Here is a 20,599-nt window from a genome sequence, read left to right as displayed (position 1 = left end):
CTGTCATTACAAGAAATATAGTCTCCGGATCCTAGTTTAACCGTCTTCAAGACCAAACCTCACACTCCATTTTCTGTCACACACCTTTTTTCCACAGCCCCTGCACTGATGAAAGACTGCCGATTTCAAAGTCTGTTGGCCAGGCTGATATTCTGGCCTTTAAAGTTACACAGGCCTCTCTGTAAGGTAGTATGTAGATAAAAAAAAACATAAATAAATCGTGCATGTCCACTATTGGAAACCCAGATGAGGGAAAACTCCCTGCTAATAGAGCAGTGAGATGCTAATTATGAGGTGAAAGTCCTGTTGCATATTGTCCCTACCGAGCATTAGTCTGGCGTTCAGCATTCATTTCATTCTTTTCCAGTGAGGTGAGATAATTCCATGTTTTGCATTGCAAATGTAATTGCGTCTTGCACCAATACCTTGAAACATTGCGGAGTGAGGCATTATCAGGAAATGATTGCTCATGAATATTCTCAAAACAAATTGATTTACTCACGAAACAAGTGAAATTGCCTCATAGCATTTGGGTATTGTTTGCAGATCAAAAGCCTTTAAACCATGCCAGTATGTCAGGTTTCTTCTCTGACAGAGAAAAGCAGCTTTAGTCAGCCTGAAATAAGTCAATTGATTCCATTCATGACTCCATCCACAGCAGAGAAAAGAGATGAAGCTTTGAGAGGAAATTTCCAAACAAACCCTCGATCTTCATCTTTGCTTCACATTCATAGACACACACATACAGATGGACACAAACATGCAGATGTGTTTTGCTGTATGTTAGTTTAACCAGTAAAAGAGCATTGGTAGATATTGTTAGTCATAAAAAACCTAAACTAAAAATGCTATATACCCCAACTCAGGCTTATCCAGTCTAAACCAGTTTGACAGCTAATGAAAACGGCGTGTAGCCAGTCCTCCATGGTGTATTTCGGCTTCCTGCTTTACATTTCTAGTCAATTGAATCAGAATTGCTCCATTATTTCATCATATAGATATGCTTACAGTCACTTGGTGTGATTACAAGCTTATTTAAAGTAGCTTTTCTTATTTATAGCATCCACCGTGATACAGATTTTTTCTATTTTAGTCTGGTATTCTCATATCCAACGGCTCAGATATGTAGGGTTACAGTAAGAGTTAAGAGCTTGAAGTCATTAAACCCACCTGAGTGTATATATACATACATATATATATATATATATATATATATATATATATATATATATATATATATATATATATATATAAAATTTACTCTGTTGTGATGGCATTGTTAGCAATGTTTTAACCATTTTCATTTCTATCAGTGGTGCACATTTCAGATGTCGCACTTTCATGCAGACCATTCATGCTCATGTTCACTCCAGTTTAACTGGAACCTCACCAAAATGTAATACTTCTTCTGCTAAAACCAAGTAAAGAGTGTGTTAAAAATAAAGAACTTGAAGATTTGGTCATTAAAGTCATCAGGTATCACTATAATCTAATGTCCTGTAATTCATTTAGAAAGAATTTGTAGGTTTGTAGGATGTGAAGGAATTTATTTTACTTTTTTTCCTCAGAAATGGAAAGCACTGTTTTGTGTTGTTTAAAAGATAAATGTATGATTGTCGAGGAACAAGTGCAAGTCAGGTGTGTTAGCTTGTTAGATATGCTATAAGATGAGACAAGTCTTCAGGAGATTTATTGAACGAAACGACGCTACCTCGATGTCCAGCAGCTTAAAACATGCAACTGCACTTTTTTCAGTGGTTTTTTTTCAGTTGCAGTATTTCTACTTTACTTTATTAAGTTCATTGACTATTGGATCTAGCATTCTACCTTGTTGTGGTTCATTTTGTTGAAATATAAAAAGAAACACAACCTTTGCCCACTGATGACATCACAGTTCATGGAAAAGAACCGCTATATTTTTTTGCCCACACTCAGACTGTTTTGGTGGTCTGAATGTGCTAGTTGGTTCGAAATTATGCTGTTTTCTTTTCTGTTCTCTTTCTGTCCCTTTTCTATCCTCTCCAGTCTGGTCCAGCAGCATAAACTCTGTAATACAAACAATTATCCAAAACAAATAGAAAAATAAAATAAGAATCCAGAAATACAAGGGGATCGTTATATCTACAAAAACTCCCCTTGGCAAAATAAATTTGTTCAGCAGAACACAGCATCCAAAACATCAGTCTGGTTGCTTAAATGCTGGACAGGACAATTAAAAAAAAAAAGAGAGAAAAAAAAAATTAGGCCAGGGAACTGGTATGGTTCAGTTCCCTGCCAGTGTGAAAGGACTAGCTAGCATTAGCATGTGCTAATCCATACCAGGCCATCAACAGTGTCACTGGTTAGATTATGAAACTTGATGTATGTGAACACACTGGTTTCCACATTTGCCACCTTTATATTTTCACACATAAAATGTGTCTTGGCTCAAAAGGCACGAGGGAAAACACTTCCTGTTTGATGGCGTCTGAGACAATCTGAACTTTAGCTCTGACTCCAGAGAAATAAAGAGCACAGCGAACATCTCATTTGAGTGTTGTGCTTTCACCCGATGCTATTCAAAGTTTTCACACACACGTATGGCACCTTTCTGTCTTTTTCTTTTTCACAAAGTCACAATGAGTGATTCCATCCACGGTCTCCTCCTCTCTGTCCTTGTCTCTCCTGCTCATCCCAGAGGCTTCGCATTCCTCCTCATCTCACTTCTTCTTTGTTTTATGTCCCTTAATTCCAATGCTGCACAGCAACTGATGATCCCCCCCCCCCCCCCCCCCCCTCCTCTCCATCTGGGCCAACAAAGGCCTGTAGGGACTTATTTGGCGTCTGTCTTTATCCCCACCGCTAGTCTCTGGCCTACGGGCAAACTGCAGAGTGTGATCTGTCTGCAAGTTGAAGGGAATCTCTGATTCTTCTCTTGACTTGTTCCACTTCTCCTTCAAAGCAACGTGCGGTGTGATGTTTTTATTCATGACAAGGAGGTTTGGTCAGGTCGGCGACATGCTTGTGTTGCTTCCTGTTGATGTCACATTTTAGCTTTTTATGATAATAATCAGATTAATTCTTCTTCCTACTTTAATTTTCTTTTTTTCTTTCTTTTACATGGAATGTATTACAACTGTTGTATTTTTATTATTGTGACTTTGGAGTTTTCTTTTGTATTTTATTTAATGCATTAACAACGAAAAAAGAAGAGAATAAATTATTATTATTATTATTATTATTATTATTAAAGTTTCACAAAGGACTTTGTTTGTTAGTAACAGTTTAAGTTCAGTTTAATATTTAATAAAACCTAAATAATCACCTCCAGTTTGGTTGATTTCCATTTGAATATATCATTCATACAGTTAGAAACATTGATGTGTGATTTAACTTTTACCATTTGAAAGGAGACACTTAATCAGATCTCTTTTTGTTCATAATTCACAACGGAAATCCAAATATTAACTTTAGTTCTTTATTCAGGACTCAAAGTGTCTTAAAATGTACTTTCAAATTGAGCGGTTGGAACATTAAGCAGGCTCCTTCATCACACAGAGAAGCAAAGCGAGGGCTAAACAAATCAGATTTTTCTCAGCTGGCTGTGCTTCATAAAGAATCCCGCTGCCAGCAGGGAGCTTGGAGGCAAGGAGACCTCATGGGCCAAGAGGCTGCAGGGCTGGCAAACATCTGCAAGTACCGCATCTTGCAGAGGAAGACATCTCTTTGCTAGCTAAGTGTCCTGTAAGAGCCTCAAGGTAGAGGACATACCTCTGTTACAAGAAACAGAGGTATGTCTGTTAGTATTTCCTCAAAGATCAGTGCTGATGTTCTTCCTCCTTGGCATGGTTTCCATCTGAGTGCTGCAAACCAGTAAACTTTGCTTTTATAGAGGTTTCTCAAACTGGTGATCATTAATCAATCAAGTGCGTGTCATTAGTAGCATATGGCTGCAAATTACGCTTTTAATTCCTATGAAAGCAGCAACGGTTGTAGTTAGCTTTGCTTGTTTTGTGTGATCAGAGACCTTGTAAGAGTCCGCTTATTTCTCCTTCTGAGGACACGGCCATGTGAGCAAAATGGAAGCCTTCCCTATTCAGATGTTGCCACAAACAAGTAAAATTAGCCAGAAAGGACTAAGAATAGAGCAGCCACCTTTCACCTTTTCATTATTCCTCTTGTTTTACTGCTCTGGGAATTGACATTGTGTTATGATACCTCATTATTTCTGATGGATTCTGCTCCACAGTGGAAAAAGCGAAGCTAAAGGAACCAGTTAAGTCCTGTAAACAATGCTGTCACCTCATACCTCGCCCTAGCCCAGTGGCATACTGAAGCTCAGATCAGTAGAGCTCAGGGTAGATGCAAGAAAGCTCTTTTAAATTTGGGTGAAGTGACCCTTAAAAGCCACCACGGCTGACTCAGAGGTACTGAAGTTGGCAGGAGTTACATCAAAGCATCTGCAGGTCAAACAGATCAACCTTGTGGCATTTGGACAACCCAAGGTGCTGGATTCACTCATCAAAGACCCGATCTGGAGCGGTGGTGGCTAACCCCCACATCTTCAAATCTGTGACTCGTAGTAGGGGAACAACAGACTTGAACCTGCGCTGCTGAGATGGTGATGCCGTCCCGTGAACCGACAACCTGTTTGAGGGTGTTTTTGCTGCGTGTGTGTGTGTGTGTGTGTGTGTGCAAACATCAAAGCTGCATCCAGGCTCGCGAACACACTCGTGCTGTTCTGTTGCGTCACAGTTTAGTGCAGAATAAACTGAAACTGTGAGACTCTGACATACCTTGCAGGACATCACAACAAGCAGAAGGGGAGCTTGAGAATAGCCTCACACCTACACACACTCAGACATATTTGGATGTTATTACAGTGAACAGCGAGAGGGCAAACATGCCCACAGAGGAGGAGCGGGACACTCCATGGCCACACAGAGAGGATGTATGACGCTTTCAGATTCACAAGACTATTCAGAAAGCTGCTTATTTGCACTTGCCTTTCAGCAGCAGTTTGATAATCGTGATTTCTAATATATGAGCTGCTTTAACAGAACATAGTCAGACTGTTGCATCAGCCTGCCACCCTGAAGAGAAACAGAAGTCACGCAGTAACATATCAAATGCTTTTTTGGCCTCACATGGAAGAAACGGCTCTATTTATTCAGCTATGATGCTTTATTACATGTAAACAGTTTATTTAGTCGATATAAACACCTGAAATCTGACGTATAGATGAGTTTTATGGATCCCCAGCAACTGAAGGCAGCGCCATTACTTTATCTTTCTTATGAAGCTAATAAGGCAAACCTGTTTTTGTTTTCCTTACATGAAGAGATGAAACCACCAGCACACACACAGTCAACCAAATTCTGAACCCAAGTGTATGTAAATGTGGAAAAGCCAACCTGAGGTCAGGAGCTGAGGCCTAAACAAACACTAACAATGAGGACAATTACCAGCAGATTGGCCTATTACTGAAATAGACTGCATTCCGCTCTGAATGTCTGCAACCCTTAGTCCCATTCAGTGTGTGTGTGTTTGTGTGTATGCGTACCATCTGCTGCTAACGAGCTCAGAGTGAACCGGGTCCAGGTGTGGGGGTGTTTAGTGTACACTGAAGGGCAAGTGAGCCTCCTGTTTGAGGTACACATACTTGGTCTCCTAATTCGGCATAATCTTGTGTGCCAGCAGGCACTTCTAGCGTGAAAGAGGCGCTTAGACATGTTTGAGTACAAGTTGGTTATTAGTTGGTTACTGTAGCAACAAGCTAATAATAATAATGAGAGGAAAATATAAGAAATATTACCAGGAAAGTTTTGGTGGAAGGCCAGAGCTTGAAAATAAATACAAAGCAATAAACAAAAATAACGAAAGAAGGCAAATTATTTGCTATGATTTTTTTTTCTCTTTTACATTTTTGGCGTATTGTCGGGACCTAAAACGGTATCTTCTCATTCCTTTTCTATTACAAGCAGGTATATTCAGAAGTAGGGCGTATAGCTTGGTGATTTTCGCTTGTTAAGTAGTGTTAAACATGAAAATCAACCTGCCGAGGTGGCCATTGTTGCTGTAAGCTAGCATAGGATTAGCTTGCTTTTTAACAGTATGTATTCAGCGTTGAACGATGCTGCACTGGATTTGCAGGATGTGAAGGAATTTATTTGACTTTTTTTTTTTTCTCAGAAATGGAAAAACACTGTTTTGTGTTGTTTAGAAAATAAATGTATGATTGTCGAGGAACAACAAGTACAAGTCAGGTGTGTTAGCTTGTGAGATATGCTATAAGAGGAGGTTTTCTCGGATGAGACGAGTCTTCAAGAGATTTATTGAAAGTGGAAAGAAACAACACTACGTTGACAACATCTGATATTGTTACTTACTAGTTAAAGTTGGTATAGATAATCTTGCTCAGATACACTTCTTTTTTTTTTTTTTACTCTGGGTGAAGTGGTTCCTCGTCCTGATAGTAGTCTATACATTTTGTATTCATGAACAATAAAAATTATAGTTAGACCCCTCAGTAAATCTTTAAAAACTGACCAATCAAAGCGTTCAGACTGAAATGGAGTTGTTCATTTCTTATATTTCGTAAGCTTCTTCTCCCGGCTCCACTCCTCCCCCTTCTGCAGCGCATACCTGATAGCCACACCCTGCATATAAATAGCTTGTTAAGATGAAAATACAAAGTAGTGAAGAAGAAACTCGGGAGGCAAACATGGCTGAGAAAATGCAGGAAGGATTTCTCCGACTCGGCTCGGTTTATTTGCCTCCTTTCCGCTAAACAGCCGAGAAAGAGAAAATCGTTGGTGGAAAAAGCTGCGAATAAATTCTTTAAATTCTTGCTAGCTCCCCAACATTACCGACCCCAGCTTTAAGTCCAATATGTCAACTGTGGAGCAGCAAACTGCAACTGGGGACAACTAAACATGTACATGCAGAAGTAATACAGTTACCTTCTATATTTTAGCCAAGTTTTTAAAAAGCCCATATATGTTTCTGACTCTAAAACTCTGCTTCTGACCTGTTTGATGGTACACTGACAATTGTTATGGACATTTCTGGAGATATAGACTCGCAGGGTGTTGAGACTAAGAAACCGCACTTCCCATCTCTTTGTTTATGTGAAAGTGTTTTTTGCTCTACAACATCACAGTGCCAGCCAGAACATTAATATTAACACAACAAGAAACCTGAGATGACATTTTTGGGGGAAGTGTGGAGCCGGAAGATAAAGTGACAGAGCAAGAGTCAACATTAGACCGACTTTTACTGGTCGAGGAGATCTCACAGTGCAGGTAGGATGCAAGGTGGATGCTGGATTAACCTTCCGGGTAGCAGGCGCCAAAGGGTGAAAACATACCATTGTTTAGTTATGTAGTTTAAAAGAACTCCTAATTTTGTTTATCTTACACAAAATGGGATTATTATTTTACATGTATAATGATTTGGACCTAGTGACTGACACTTTAAAAACTCGCCACTGAAATTCAGCTGAATTTACACCTCTATCGATGGCTCGGCGTTCACCTTGCATCTGACACACATCCACCACAGGATTTTAAAACTATTTCTAAAGCGTTTCCTTTAAAGGTTGGTACTCTGAGATTAGCGGTGACACAACTCAAGCCGCCTGCCACGCTGATATTTAAACTGAAGTGTCACTAAGAACTCAGAAGCAGTAGAAGTCTTCTTAACTGTACACTCACTTAATGCAAATAGGATTAAGTGTTGGAAATGCAGTTATGCCTGTCCATATTTTATAGTTTCTCTCAAATTTTAGGGGTATTTTTCAAAGCTGGTTTTTTTTTTTTTTTTATGTTAAAGGGCCTGAAAAAGGGAGACGATATTAGATTTGGCTCTTTCATCACGATGCCTGTGGAGATGTGAGTCATGTATGTGCAAATCTGCTGGTTTTTCTGCATTTCAAGCTATGGCAGCAGTACTTAGAGTCACTGTGGCTCACAAGTCTCTTTGTTGCTGTGCGTTCCTCTGTGCACACGCCAAATATTTACAGCTCCTCTGTCAGTTTTCCCCTCTGTGCCAGCTCTCTTCTGTTTTTCTTGGTTTTCTTCATTCCATCTCCTCCCATGGGGGAGATTGCAAAATCTCATCACAGTGATATTTAGGGAAGGAGGGTGGATGGATATCGGATGGCTTGCGCCTCATGGTGCCAGTCGGATGCGGGGCACAAGGGGTGAGGTTGCCAACAGGAGGTGGGCATGGGGTGCCAAGCGGAGGCTCCACGCTGAGACACATGCTTAATTAGCTTCCAAGATGGATGGAGGGAGGAGGAAAAGGATGCACGCATGGCAATACAGGAGGCTAATTATGCCGTTTGAAAAGAGACGGCGGCGTGCAATCCGAGCATCTCAGTCAGAGAATGCAAGCGCCGCTCAGGCATTGTGTCAAAGGACTTCCATTCTCATCTGAGGCTTATTCTATATACAAACAAATTTATAGCAGTCGTCAAAGAAGTTTATTTCCTGAGCTCAAGCAATGCGCTGATGAATGCGACAGCTGTGGCGCTGAAGCTGAGCAGCCAGAGAGTGTGTTTCTATGCAATCATCTGCCGCTGTCGAGGCAGAGATTTCTAATTGGAAAAAACAGGGAAGTGACATTTTGCTCATTCACACTCGCACACACACCAAAGCATCCCGTCAGAACTGTTGGCAGCTGGTGAATTGGTGAGCATCCAGTGACTCGGCACAATTATACACATTTCTTTTCCTGATGTGTGCGAGCTCGTTTGCCTTTCCCTGGACTGATTGTGAGAGATTTATTCACACAGGTTTACCGGAGTCTTCCGGTTTTTAGAGTTTCACCACATGATAGTCACGAGGAAGAGGAAGTTCCCCATCATGTGAAGCGCAGAGAGACTCTGGCTTTCAGTCAGCCACTGTCTGCGCGAGATGTTAACTTTTCCACAGCCATATTTCCGATCCACACACATGATGTCACCAGGTTCAGGTGGAGGACTTGAACCTGTGCGTGAGAAACAACCAGACATGTTTCCCCGCTCTGCGACTTTCCCAATCTCCTCGAAACCCCTCAACTCCTGCGTGCTCGCTCCAGTCGGGATGGATTTCATGTCTATGTTTTACCAGTTGCCATGGTGAAAGCCAGGCTTGTTTTTTGCGTGTTTGTTTACTTGCTCGTGTACGCCGCAGCAGTATTTCAAGCCACATCATTTGGCACCGAAGCTGGCTGTCTAATTTAGGGGAAATGGGCTTCTGCCTGAAAAGCATCCAAATGACAGACATCCATAATATATCTGTGTGTGTGTTTGTGTGTGTGTGTGTGTGTGTGTGTGTGTATAATAAAGGAATCATCCAGACCTATGGCTGCAGGCTATTATGTTAATACAATCAGTGGACAAAAAAGTTAAATCATTTCATCTAAACACACATTTCCTCCTCTCCTCATCATTGTCTTCTTCTACCTTCGCTGTGTAGTCAGCGGCATCATGATCCCAAGATTTATTAGGCCATGGATGGCACTCGCATGAACACAACGCTGTCTAACACACACACACACACACATAGACAGAAGGTCTTCCACCTGAGTCCCAGCTTCTCGTTGCCACTAATGCTCCCTTTATGCATCGCTTTGCATAATGGCCCCTATCTAACACACACAGCCATCCCAAAGATGGAAGGCTCACCTCTTGACATCATATTAAAACCGCACACAAAGCGCGCGCACACACCCCCATCGCTGCTGCCACTGCGTTAGCACAAACACGCTGCGCACACACAAGCTCCCAGCCTCTTCAGTGGATGGAGTAGCAGCCGTGCCACAGCTCTGATGTGCGCTCACTTCCTGGCTCCCATTCAGAGGCATTAGAGCTGCCTACATTACACAGACATGCTAATGACATCTGGTAATGTGCCACCGCTGCATTGACATGCAGAATGAGTCTGAACTCGTACATATGAGCAAACGGAGAGATATTTGGTGTCTTTACGGCGCTGGCTGGGAATGGCTTTGATAGCTTGCATGGCACATACGACTGGTCGCCTCTCCGGTTTGCAGCACGCGTGTCTGTCAAACCCCTGATTGCTTGTTGATGAACAAATGCGCTTGTCGGTTATTGCGAATATATCCGCGTCTGTGCGTTCAACCAGCACTCTCGTGAGTGCACGTTTCAGTATGTCCTTTATAATGTGCTACTAGAGAGATGTCCACAGAGTAAACACCCCATATTTGCTTGTGAAAAACCCAGAACCCAGATTATAGATAATTGAAGCTTTTGTGTTTTCTCCTTCTCTGTGTGTCTGTCTGCCCCCGCGTCCCTCCTCCTCTGCCCTCGGGGACGGCTTCTTTAAGCCTCTTTGTATTGTTGGAATCTGAAGCCGCGTCCACTTTTACACCACTAAATTTAATGTTACATGTTAGCCTTTTCGCTTCACATTAAGTCTGATGTTTTTCACATCGAAATAGGATGATGGGGATGTTCCAGAGACAAAAAAGGAATCCTCTTCTGAGGCGTATTAAATCATCTATGGAGGCGTTTGGTGCATCACTGCAGTACTTAAACACTCCAGCTGACCTGAGGTCTCTCGGATTAAAAAAAGACATAAGGCAGTTTTGATCTTGAATATCAAATGAACATATGTTGGTATTTATTTATAAAATCTTATTTTAAAGTGGAAATAATCTTATCAAGCTAAATCTGGACTTCTTTGAAGTGGTTGTACTCAGAGTTCGAATTATTCAGGCTTTCAGGGGAGCTTTATTTCAAGCCTAGACCATGACTTCTTAAGCATGCTGTCACATTCTGCGACTACCATATGCTTATCAGAAATGTCTTATGTAGGGACAAAATATAAAGGAATCCTGCCAGAATCTCAATATTTCAATGGCATCATAAACAGACCGTCAAGAACAACTAACTCACACAAAATGATCAACAACGATCGACCAACTTAAAGAAAAATCAGTCAGAGCTCGATGATACGGTCTGTAACTAATATCTCAATATGTTTAGGCTTCATCACGAAACACAATCTAAACTTTAATGCTTTGAAATCTCCACTAAAACACTGTGAATATTGAATTCAGTATCATCATACATAAAAGGATTTAAGTAAACTCCTTAAATCTAAATTTAGCTCATTTTTATTAACTATATTTCATCGGTTTTTAAGAAAAACTGTTTCCCTACACATTTTTTATATCAGGGAGGCCTCCTTCTTAAGACCCACCTATCTTCACTAGCATTGTACCCAGAATGAGTTTGTTTTTATTGCTTTTATCATTTGTTTTTATTTGTTTCATTGTTTTATATTTTATGGTTTTAAACTTCACTGTTTTATTGTTTTCTGTTTTATTGTTTTATGTTTTAATATGTTAATTATGTCATGTTAAGCACTTTGTTAGCAGTGGCTGTCAGAAAGTGCTTTATAAATAAAGTTGGCGTGGCTTGATCACAATAGGAGTCACCCTTTCTCTAGGAAGGGTTTATATTTTGTCCTTTTATTATTTATTATGCCTCTACAAGACGAGCTATGTACACGTAGCTTCCACCTGGACGGAGCACATGTTGGGTATTACGTCACGTCAACCATGTTAAAAATGGAATAAATGAAAGGAACCCTTAAAGGGATCCTATTATGGTATTTAAAGTTTTCTGAGCTTTCTACAGTGTTACAGTGTTGAATCCTCATCAGACATGTGAACGACACTGTTTTTTATCACCTGGTTACCTTCTACTGGTTAACAAGGGCATGTATAAATACATCAGGCGGGTGGAAAACGTGGGATAAAGTTATTTCCAACGATGGCTGGTGAGTTTACCAAAGAGAGACATCCTGCTGCATTCGTTGCTGTGGGTTGCTGTTTTCCACTTCGTTTTCAGGGTCTGATTCAGGTTCCAACATGTAGGGCTGTATGCTATGTGTAGACATTGTATTTTGGTTTTTTATTGAGTTCATATGAGCCTAATCCTTCTGTTTATGAGACGTTACAATGACGGCGAAAGCAGTTGCGGTGCGCGCTCCTGATGTAGTGCAGTGGCGGGAGGCGGGGCTTAATGCGGAAGAGTCTCAATCCACTCGTTTTGCCCACAGGCTGATCTGACAGCCTACGGAGAGGGTCGGTCTGAAGTAAATAAAGCGATTTGTGACAATAACTTGATCAATCCCAGCGCTTCTGGGCTCAGAAATAAAAATAAATTAGCCTGAAATGCACATAATAGCTCCACTTTAAACAGTGGAAACACTCTCCTCCCTGCGAGGAACAGTCAGAGGACTTCTCCTAGTCTGGTACCAAGAGCTGCATTTCAGAAACGGCGCGATCAGTATCTACTCGACGTTGTATTACACCTGAAAATGAACATCTGGCTTTCATCCGTCTCTTCATGCTCGTACACTAGCTTGTTGCTAACACGCTATGTATCCATGTTTTTTGTTGTCTCCTGGAACAACTCACACATGCGCACAAGCATTTTCTGGATGACGGGGGGGGCTGTGTCTGTCTGCTGTGAGTCGGAGAAGCCAAAACTATGAAGAAAATCACACGTAGATGGTTTAGGACACTCCAGTCTGGCTTTGTACGCGAGATAGCCATGCATATATTGCATGCTAATCTAATGTAATAAATGAATTCACACTTATAAACGAATGTGCTCTTCTTTCAGATGTGTTCATGCATACCTTCTGTTGCCATAATGCTGTTTTTATCTATGGCTGACCTGATTTGCTCAAAGATGGCTGAAAATTTTCTTTAGAAAAAAAAGTTCTCATTTATTTTTGCTCTTTTATTACCTTTTTATCCAAATTTACCTACGGGTGAGTATCAACTTTTAAGCTTCAAAGGCCTGCATCTATTTGCAGAACAAGTGCAAGCCTGGTGTGCTGCGTTGTTAGACAGGTTACAAGAAGAGGACTTCTCCGAAGAGATTAGTCTTCAGGAGATTATCGAGAGCTGAGGAAGATGTTGCGTCTTGATGGCGTTTGGGAGCTTCCTCCATCGTTGTGAAACCACAAATGGGATCAGTTTGCACTTGTAAGGATGATTATACCAAACGTGGCTTTACAGGGGACAGTAAAGGAGAAATACTACAAGCCCCCACTGTTCCATGTGTCTCAGATGTTTCCCTGCTCCAACACATCTGATTCCAATTAGTCCTCAGTGGGTTTTCATCAAGAAACATCTCTAATGTGTAAGGCAAGGGGTGCTAAGAAGCTGCAGGCAGACATTAGTGACTTGAATTTGATTCAGGCAGCTGAGGGCAGCCTGTAGAGTTCAGTGAGTGGTGGAGTCATTTGGAATCAGACATCAGATACATCACTGTGTTCCCATCCATTCGCATTAATAAAACTAATACATTGGTCAAAAGAAGAGATGAAGTGTCCGTTACCAGGAGCCGGGTGTCATTTCAAGCCAGATATGGGCTGATGTCTCTTATGTCCCATTTCCATCAAAGGGTCCTACTCTGGACAGTTTAGTATGATGTTTCAGTGAACCCCGATCTCCATTGTGTTTACAAAGCAACGTGAGTGGCGACAGATGCGAATTGGCCCGAGAAGGATAAAAAAGGTCATCAGTCATGACCTTTACCTGTTAGGCAGCATATCAGCTGCATTGTAACGGAAGCATCTGCTTTGAAACAGTGTGAAATCATTGAGGGGGGGCACCGTACTTGAATTATAACAAAAAAAGGAACACAACATTGAAACAAAGGACGAAAGTGGTGGGCATCCAGAGGTTTGTGATATTTCCTCTGGCATGTAGCTTTCAACAAGAAAAACAGTCCAAGGTTCCTTTAAAAACCTTTCATACCTGCTTTGTTCTTAGTGTTTAGCCGCATGGGGAGTGATGATTCTGTAACCGATCAACCGATTGCTGCATGTCAATCTTCGTCCTTCAGGGTTGGATCTGGACCCCGTGAGAAGACGGGACAGGTGCAACTTGACAGGAGAAGGATAAGTGGTCATAAGTAATGAGACCTCACTAAGCTGAGTTTAGCTGGTTAAGCACGTGTTTAGTTTTAATCAATCCCTTTCTGGAGTACGGTGAACAGCATGTTAATGTTTTTCTGAAAAGATGCACTAAATGTATTATCTCTCATGATAACTGTGTCTAAAAAAATATTAATCATGTTAGTCAGAGGGTTGCAGTGTGTGTAATAGATACATTTGTTTTTGTTGCTACCAAGCGGCAACCTACGGCAGTTAGAGTTAAGACTATAAGTGCCAGAAATTGCAGTTCCCCTTTCATCCACTAGGGGCTGCAAAACAGAGCAAATCCCCATAGACTCCCATGTTAAAAAGACCAACTTCACAGCAGAAATAAACATGTTTACAGCCTGGTTCAAAAATCCATTTTCGGTTTATAGGTCAGGTTTGCCTTCATGATGACTGTGGGGGGAGTGAATTTTTTTCGAACTCCCCCGTTTAAAAGTAATTTAATCTCGAAACTTGGCATATTTAAGGGCGTGTCCTTTTGATTGACAGGTACCCAATCTCCCGCTTTAAGTAGGAAGAACATAGAACAACCGCAGGTTTTTAGCCAGTAAATAGCTCTACCTCTTTGCCAATTTTTGTATTTTTCGGGAGACACGACATACATGACACTGCAAAGATGGCGATGGTAGGAACCGCCCAATGAGCTTCAATTCAGCTCTACAGAATCCTATGTGTGACATCACGGAGGCTCCGTCCATCTTTTTAAACACAGTCTATGGTTGCTACAACCTTTTTTTTAGGTTGAATTTTCCACTGGAATAGTGAAATATATGAGGTTAAACATTCAGTCTTGTGATGTGTGGTGTTTGAAGGGCCTAAAATCTGTTTTACGCTGTGGTTTGAATGTAGGACTTTTTGTCAAATATTTTCATCCCTCGTCTTGTTTCTTCGCAGATTGCACCAAGAGGAGCTGAATCTCGACCTGAGCAACCGTATGAAGACACAGACAGACGTTACCCCGCACAACCCAGGTGAGATCAACGTATATGTGTGCATACATGGGTCCGTGAAGGGATCACTTCTTCCCATTCCCTCCTTTTGTGTCTCCCCCACTGCATACACAGACACACAAGCAGCACAGACTAATCCTCTTTGGAGCTTATAATTAAATCTGGAGTGTTTGCCTTGGGAGTGTCTACTCATCCCAGGAATGGGACTGATCAGCTCTGTAGAGAGCAAGGTGCAGGATGTTCTCTCACACACACACAACACACACACACATGCATGGAGATGGTTTGCTCGAATGAGAGGTGGATAACCTCTACGGGTTTAATGGAACTGTGCATTTCCTTTGTTTGTTTAACTGGACTCTTGTCAAGTTATACAGCACATGTGTCCGTTCTTGACGGAGAATTCCCCGTCTTTTGCGTGTAAGCGTGCGCATGCTGAACAAACTGCATCCTCACGGGCCGGCAGCTAAGTGGAGCGTGGAGTGGCATGGTGCGAGGAAGGCAGGAGGAGGAGGAGAATGAGGAAAAGAGGGGACACCGGGATGGAGAGGAGGAGAGTTAGGAAAAAGAGAACAGTCATTTCACGGGTTATTGCCCCTCCTGATATGACAGGCACCAGGGAGTGCAGACATCAACCCTGACTCCCGGGGGGGATGAGAAACAGTGAGAATGTAGGAGGGAGAAGCAAAGAGGAGGAAGGACTTGGCCAGGCAGCAGAGGGACAGAGAGATTAGTCAACTGTAACCATGGAGACAAACCTAAATGGAGACAGACAGGCTGAGGGAGATTTTGGATGAACCTTGACTTTAACTAAACCTCCTGTGTCGTTCAAACTGCTGTTTTTATTTTTGACACGACAAACTTCATTATCTGTTTAGTGTTTGATAATCCAGAAATAATTATTTGAAATAATAGATAAATCCTTTAATCAGTGCAAACACTATACATGCCATGTTTAGGTATGCTTTTATGTTAAAATTTATAATGCATGATGTCACAAATCAAGCTGTTTTGGACAAATTTGGCTTTTTTTCCTCCCAGAAAATCATGTCCACATTAAAACGTCATCAGTAGATCATTTTGATTAAACTTTAAAAATGGCTCATCAGGATCAAATGATATTAAATTTGTCCAAAACACAGATGGCAGCTATTTGAAATGCACATGGTACTGTTAACGTGCTTCTGGGGAGAGAAAAGCTCAAGCAGGAGCAACAAAAGACAAGAAGTGGCAGACACAGTTTGAACACTATTCAGATGTTCAGAATGAAAACTCCTCGGTCCCTCCAAACTCCTCTGATGCTTTCTGGCAGGAGCACACAGGCAAGAGAAGGATGGGATTCAAGCATAGTGTAGGAATGTTTTTTTGTTTTCTCCCTTTTATATATATATATATATATATATACATATATATATATATATATATATGTGTGTGTGTGTGTGTGTGTGTGTGTGTGTGTGTGTGTGTGTGTGTGTGTGTGTGTGTGTGTGTGTGTGTGTGTAAAGACGGAGAAACAGAGCGAGCAGACACAGCAGAGAATTGAATGCATTTTTCAAAGTGAAGCTGAACTTTGTGCAAAATCCCCCCGGGGGCCGCCATTATTGAAAGCCATTTCCTCTCAAAATGAGTGCGGCTCCACCATTGGCCTGGCTCTCATTAGCATACATTTGGCCTGCCTTTGTGCGGAGCCGGCTGGGGCTGCAGCTGGAGGGGTGGAAGTGAAGGAGGCGAGCGCGTGCGTTAAGCACGAGCGTGTGCAGAGAACAGGAGATGCAATAAGGCATCTCGCAGATGGGAGCATATGGAGAAAAGAGAAGAAGAGGTACGTGTCGCAAACACGGGCAGGAAAGTGTGGCAGAATCAAGGTGTCCTGGCAGGCATTTTAATGTTTTACTTCCACTATTGAACAGCTAATTGCCAATGTGCCGTTATGGTTTTTCTAACGAGAAGAGTTAGCATAAAAACTAACATTTACTAACTGGTTTAGAAGGCTGCCAAGATGCCTGTTTGTTTACGTGTGTCAGGCTCCAGATTTCTCATTTAGTGTGTAAAAAAGCAACTTTGAGTGACCACCTGATCAGCTGAGACATGCGCCTTCTCCAGGGGAAATAGAGTAGTGTAAAATCTGTACTCATCTCCTGGTTCGTGTACTCGGCTTGAAGCAAATTCAGCCAATCATCAAATTTTACAGGTAGGATTCTGTTTGCCTTCAGATATCAGTCTGAGGCTCTCTAACATATCTTATTTTTATTTAGAGGAAATCCCAGTAGCACTACGGTGCCTTTTTCTATTGAACATGTTGGTGTTTCTTATGGTCATTGCAATACCACCCCCAAAAAAAAAAATATCCCAGGTTTCGTTTGTGTCTTCCTTCCTCCTTATCGTCGTGGAAAATGTTTCTCAAGCCAATTTGTGGATGCACTAAACGAGTTTTGTCTGGCTATCCCTACCTCTCAATTAAAGGAGTGGTTGCCAAAGTGGAAGGTTTGCTCGGACTTCAGCCTGAAACAAAGTGCCGAAGGCTACAGCGCAGCAGCCAGACAGAGGAGCTCAAATCTGGGAGAGAAGATTTGGAAGGAAAGTGGAAGTAGCAGCATCAAGAGGTTTGCCCCAGGGAGGGGGACAGTGTTGTTCTGGCTCTTACCTCACTCTCCTCCGGCCATTAACGCGGGGGTGCACCGGATAGGCTCCTTGCTTTGGGAAACGTGCACACACACATATACACACAATGCCATATGGAGAATATTAACATCATTACCAATTCAAAGCACAAGCAGGTCATGGGCGCAGCGACCTAGCCCCTGGTTATCCAATCAGAGCAACCCCTGACCCATTCCCCTAAGGTGATTGGATTAGCGAGGCACGTTGGCACAGCAACGTCGCTGGCCAGGGATGATAATTGGCTGATTAATGTGCAGCTGATGGCCGCTGAGTTAAATGGAACTTCAGTCGGGGGGGCATACTGGTTTCATGAAGAGCTCGTCACGTCTGAACAATCGAAATAAAACTGAGACGGACACAAGTTGTGTGTGTTTACTTTTCCAGTCACCTCCGGTCACAAATCTACTGTCAAACACCTCCGTCTGCACGCAGGTTTCCAGTCGGTCGTTCACAGAGAAAACGGAGAACTTTTTGTCCAAAGCAGGTCGAGCATCCACTCGTATGTGGAAAAAGTTTCTTTTAGGCCACATTAGCATAAGCTTTTTTCACTCAAATCAGAGTCCGTTTGCTTGGAAAGTCCACTTTCTTTGGGGAAATGTGAATTCGAAATCGGACCAAAGAAGCGGACTCGGCCTACAAATGCAGGTCTCTGCCCGTTTCAAGCAGACTACAAAAAAAAAAGTCACTTCCTGCATCTGACGTAGCATTGCATTGTGGGTAAATACATAGCGATTGCGTTAACGGTCCTCTGCCTCGTCTGTTGTTCATACTGCGTCCATTGTGTGTTTCTGCAGTATACTTGTATAAGACAACATAAAAAACCCAAAACAGCGATAGTTTCGTCTCCATGTTTAACTCGCAACAGAGTTTTTTTCTTCTTCATACGGTTCTTATCCTCTCTTTTGCTAAATACTAGCACAGCGCCACCTTTGGTGGGGAATGAGGATATATTATTGTAAAGGTTTGGCGAGTTTGACCAAAGTGCAGCGTGAATGCGATCTTGGTCTGAATGGATACACCGCCCTACAACTGAGCCGAGTCCCCAATCGGGCCGAGTCTAGCAGACTATCCTGATGCGAATGCACCCTTAGACTGAAGTGATACTGGTGACGCAAACAGAACCATTTGGTTTTCTCCATCACGTCCAAGCACATGAACCTTTTACACCCCCGAGATGCCTCCGTCGCCTTGAAAGGAATGTGCTGATTAGAATAAACTGAATTTGTTTTTATGTTTTCAGCCTCTCAGACTTTCAGCCCTGCCTCGCACTTTGAGAGCGCTGCAGTTATTGCAAAGGTCTGTTATCGTTTCAGCTCCGTAATACTGTTTGGACTGCAGTTTGGAGCTCGTGATGAATTCTTATAGCTTTTTCAGGGTCAGCAGAGAAATCATATTGTTGCTATATTAAAGCCGAGTCCTGCTTCTCACAGTTTCGTAAGCGAGCAGCCGTCTCCCGGCCACTGCTGTCCAGCTGCTGAATGACTCACTTTAAACTCGCCCAACTCGGTTAAAGTTATTGTCTCTGCACGGCATTTTATTTCTAGAGAGCTCGCAGTGCGTCCTGTGACGCTTCAGGGTCCGAGATGATTGGGTTCAAAGTCATTTTACCCTGTTTATTCTTCATTAATAACAATAAATGAGTGATTTTGCTCAAGGTGCCTTGACCCTGTTGGGTTTTTGGAGGTTTCTTTTCATAAGAAGAGAGGCCCCTTAGTGTGCATAAGCAGCAATGTTTGTCCAAGTAACACTGTTTGTGCTCAGACATAGACGAATGTAATAGAATCAGCAGTAGGAAATGAAAGGGCTTTAACCAGCTCTGCCGCATGCACAGCTGAGGCACCGGTGGCTTTACCTGTTTACAATAACAGCTTTTTCCCAGTTTTTTCACTGATTCCATCAATCCTTTTGTCTGCATTCCTCTGTCACTTCTGTTTATATCTCTCTTAGTCTCTTTGTATCTGCTCCTCGCCATCCGTCTCTCTCCCACCGTCTCTCAGGTCTGTGTACGGGAAAATGAAATCAGCGTGTTATAAATAAAACAAAAGACATACACTCTGAGGCCTCAGCGCTCCCTCTGAGCTCGACGAGAAATACAAAGAATGTCATGTAAAAGTCTGCATGACAGTCCGCAAATACGAATGAACGGGCAGAAGTCTGAGGCATGGGAGTCGCCATGAATTCAAATGTTCTCTTCAACGTCTGCAATGAAATAGAACACAATGGCCACGCGATGAACTCATTGTGAACTGCGAGGAAAAAAGTTTTACTTTAAGTGAAAAAAGGAGAATCCCATCTGTTTCCATCATCATCTCTTGCTGGACTGTTTTTCCCCCGGCACGTCTCTGTTACACGCTCTGCAGGTTTGTCCAAAAAGTAACTCCGACCTCTGACTTCTTCACTAATCACAGCTTCTACTTTTTCCAGTTGTTGCTCCGGAGCAGCAGCACCTAAACGTCCTGAAAGCCTTTACATCATGAGAACAGACAGTTGCACGAAAAAGCATCCTAGGCCTTTGGAAATACCTGGATTTCTGCATAAACCGGCCGTAGAACGAAGAACGTGATCTTCATCCTGTAAGACAAACACAGTCCTCGTAAACTAACGCAAACAAACGCTTTCATATTTTTGTTGAACTCAACATGTAAACATTCAAAGTTCAGGGTGGTAAAAGTATACGAAACCCTAAGCTGTTGACTTCAGGTCAACCTGGAATCCAATCAATGTGATGAGATTGGAGGTGTTGGTTAAAACTGCCCGGCCCCATCGAACACACCAGCTTTGACTTTGTTCCTCTTAAGAAGCATTACCTGATGTGAACCGTGGCTCGTTCCAAAGCGCTCTAAGAAGAGCTGGGATCAGGAATGGTTTACCTGCAGGAAGCTGGAACAGCTTCCAAACGTCTCTGTAGAAGTTCACCAGTCCACAGTGCGACAGATTGGCCTTAAATGGTGAAAGTCCAGTTCAGCTACTCGCCCTGGAGACGCCCGGCAAGGGATTAGTGATGCAGCAGGACGACGACCCCAACCACACACA

The 20,599-nt window shown here is 42.3% G+C and overlaps 1 protein-coding gene across 1 annotated transcript in view; it reads left to right on the top strand.

Annotated features, from left to right (window-relative positions):
- Positions 1 to 20,599, top strand: part of pard3ba (par-3 family cell polarity regulator beta a) — a gene marked incomplete at both ends in the record, with an annotated part of 221,277 nt that overhangs the window by 191,719 nt on the left and 8,959 nt on the right. The window contains one exon of the mRNA XM_079264124.1: positions 14,850 to 14,926. Coding sequence (XP_079120250.1) covers positions 14,850 to 14,926 — 77 coding nt within the window. The remainder of the gene's footprint in view (positions 1 to 14,849; positions 14,927 to 20,599) is intronic.

The sequence above is a fragment of the Telmatherina bonti genome, assembly GCF_933228915.1.
Source record: "Telmatherina bonti genome assembly, chromosome: 24".
Taxonomy (NCBI): Eukaryota; Metazoa; Chordata; class Actinopteri; order Atheriniformes; family Telmatherinidae; genus Telmatherina; species Telmatherina bonti.
Note: the sequence above shows the minus strand (reverse complement) of the source record. Positions and strands in the feature narration are given on the sequence as shown.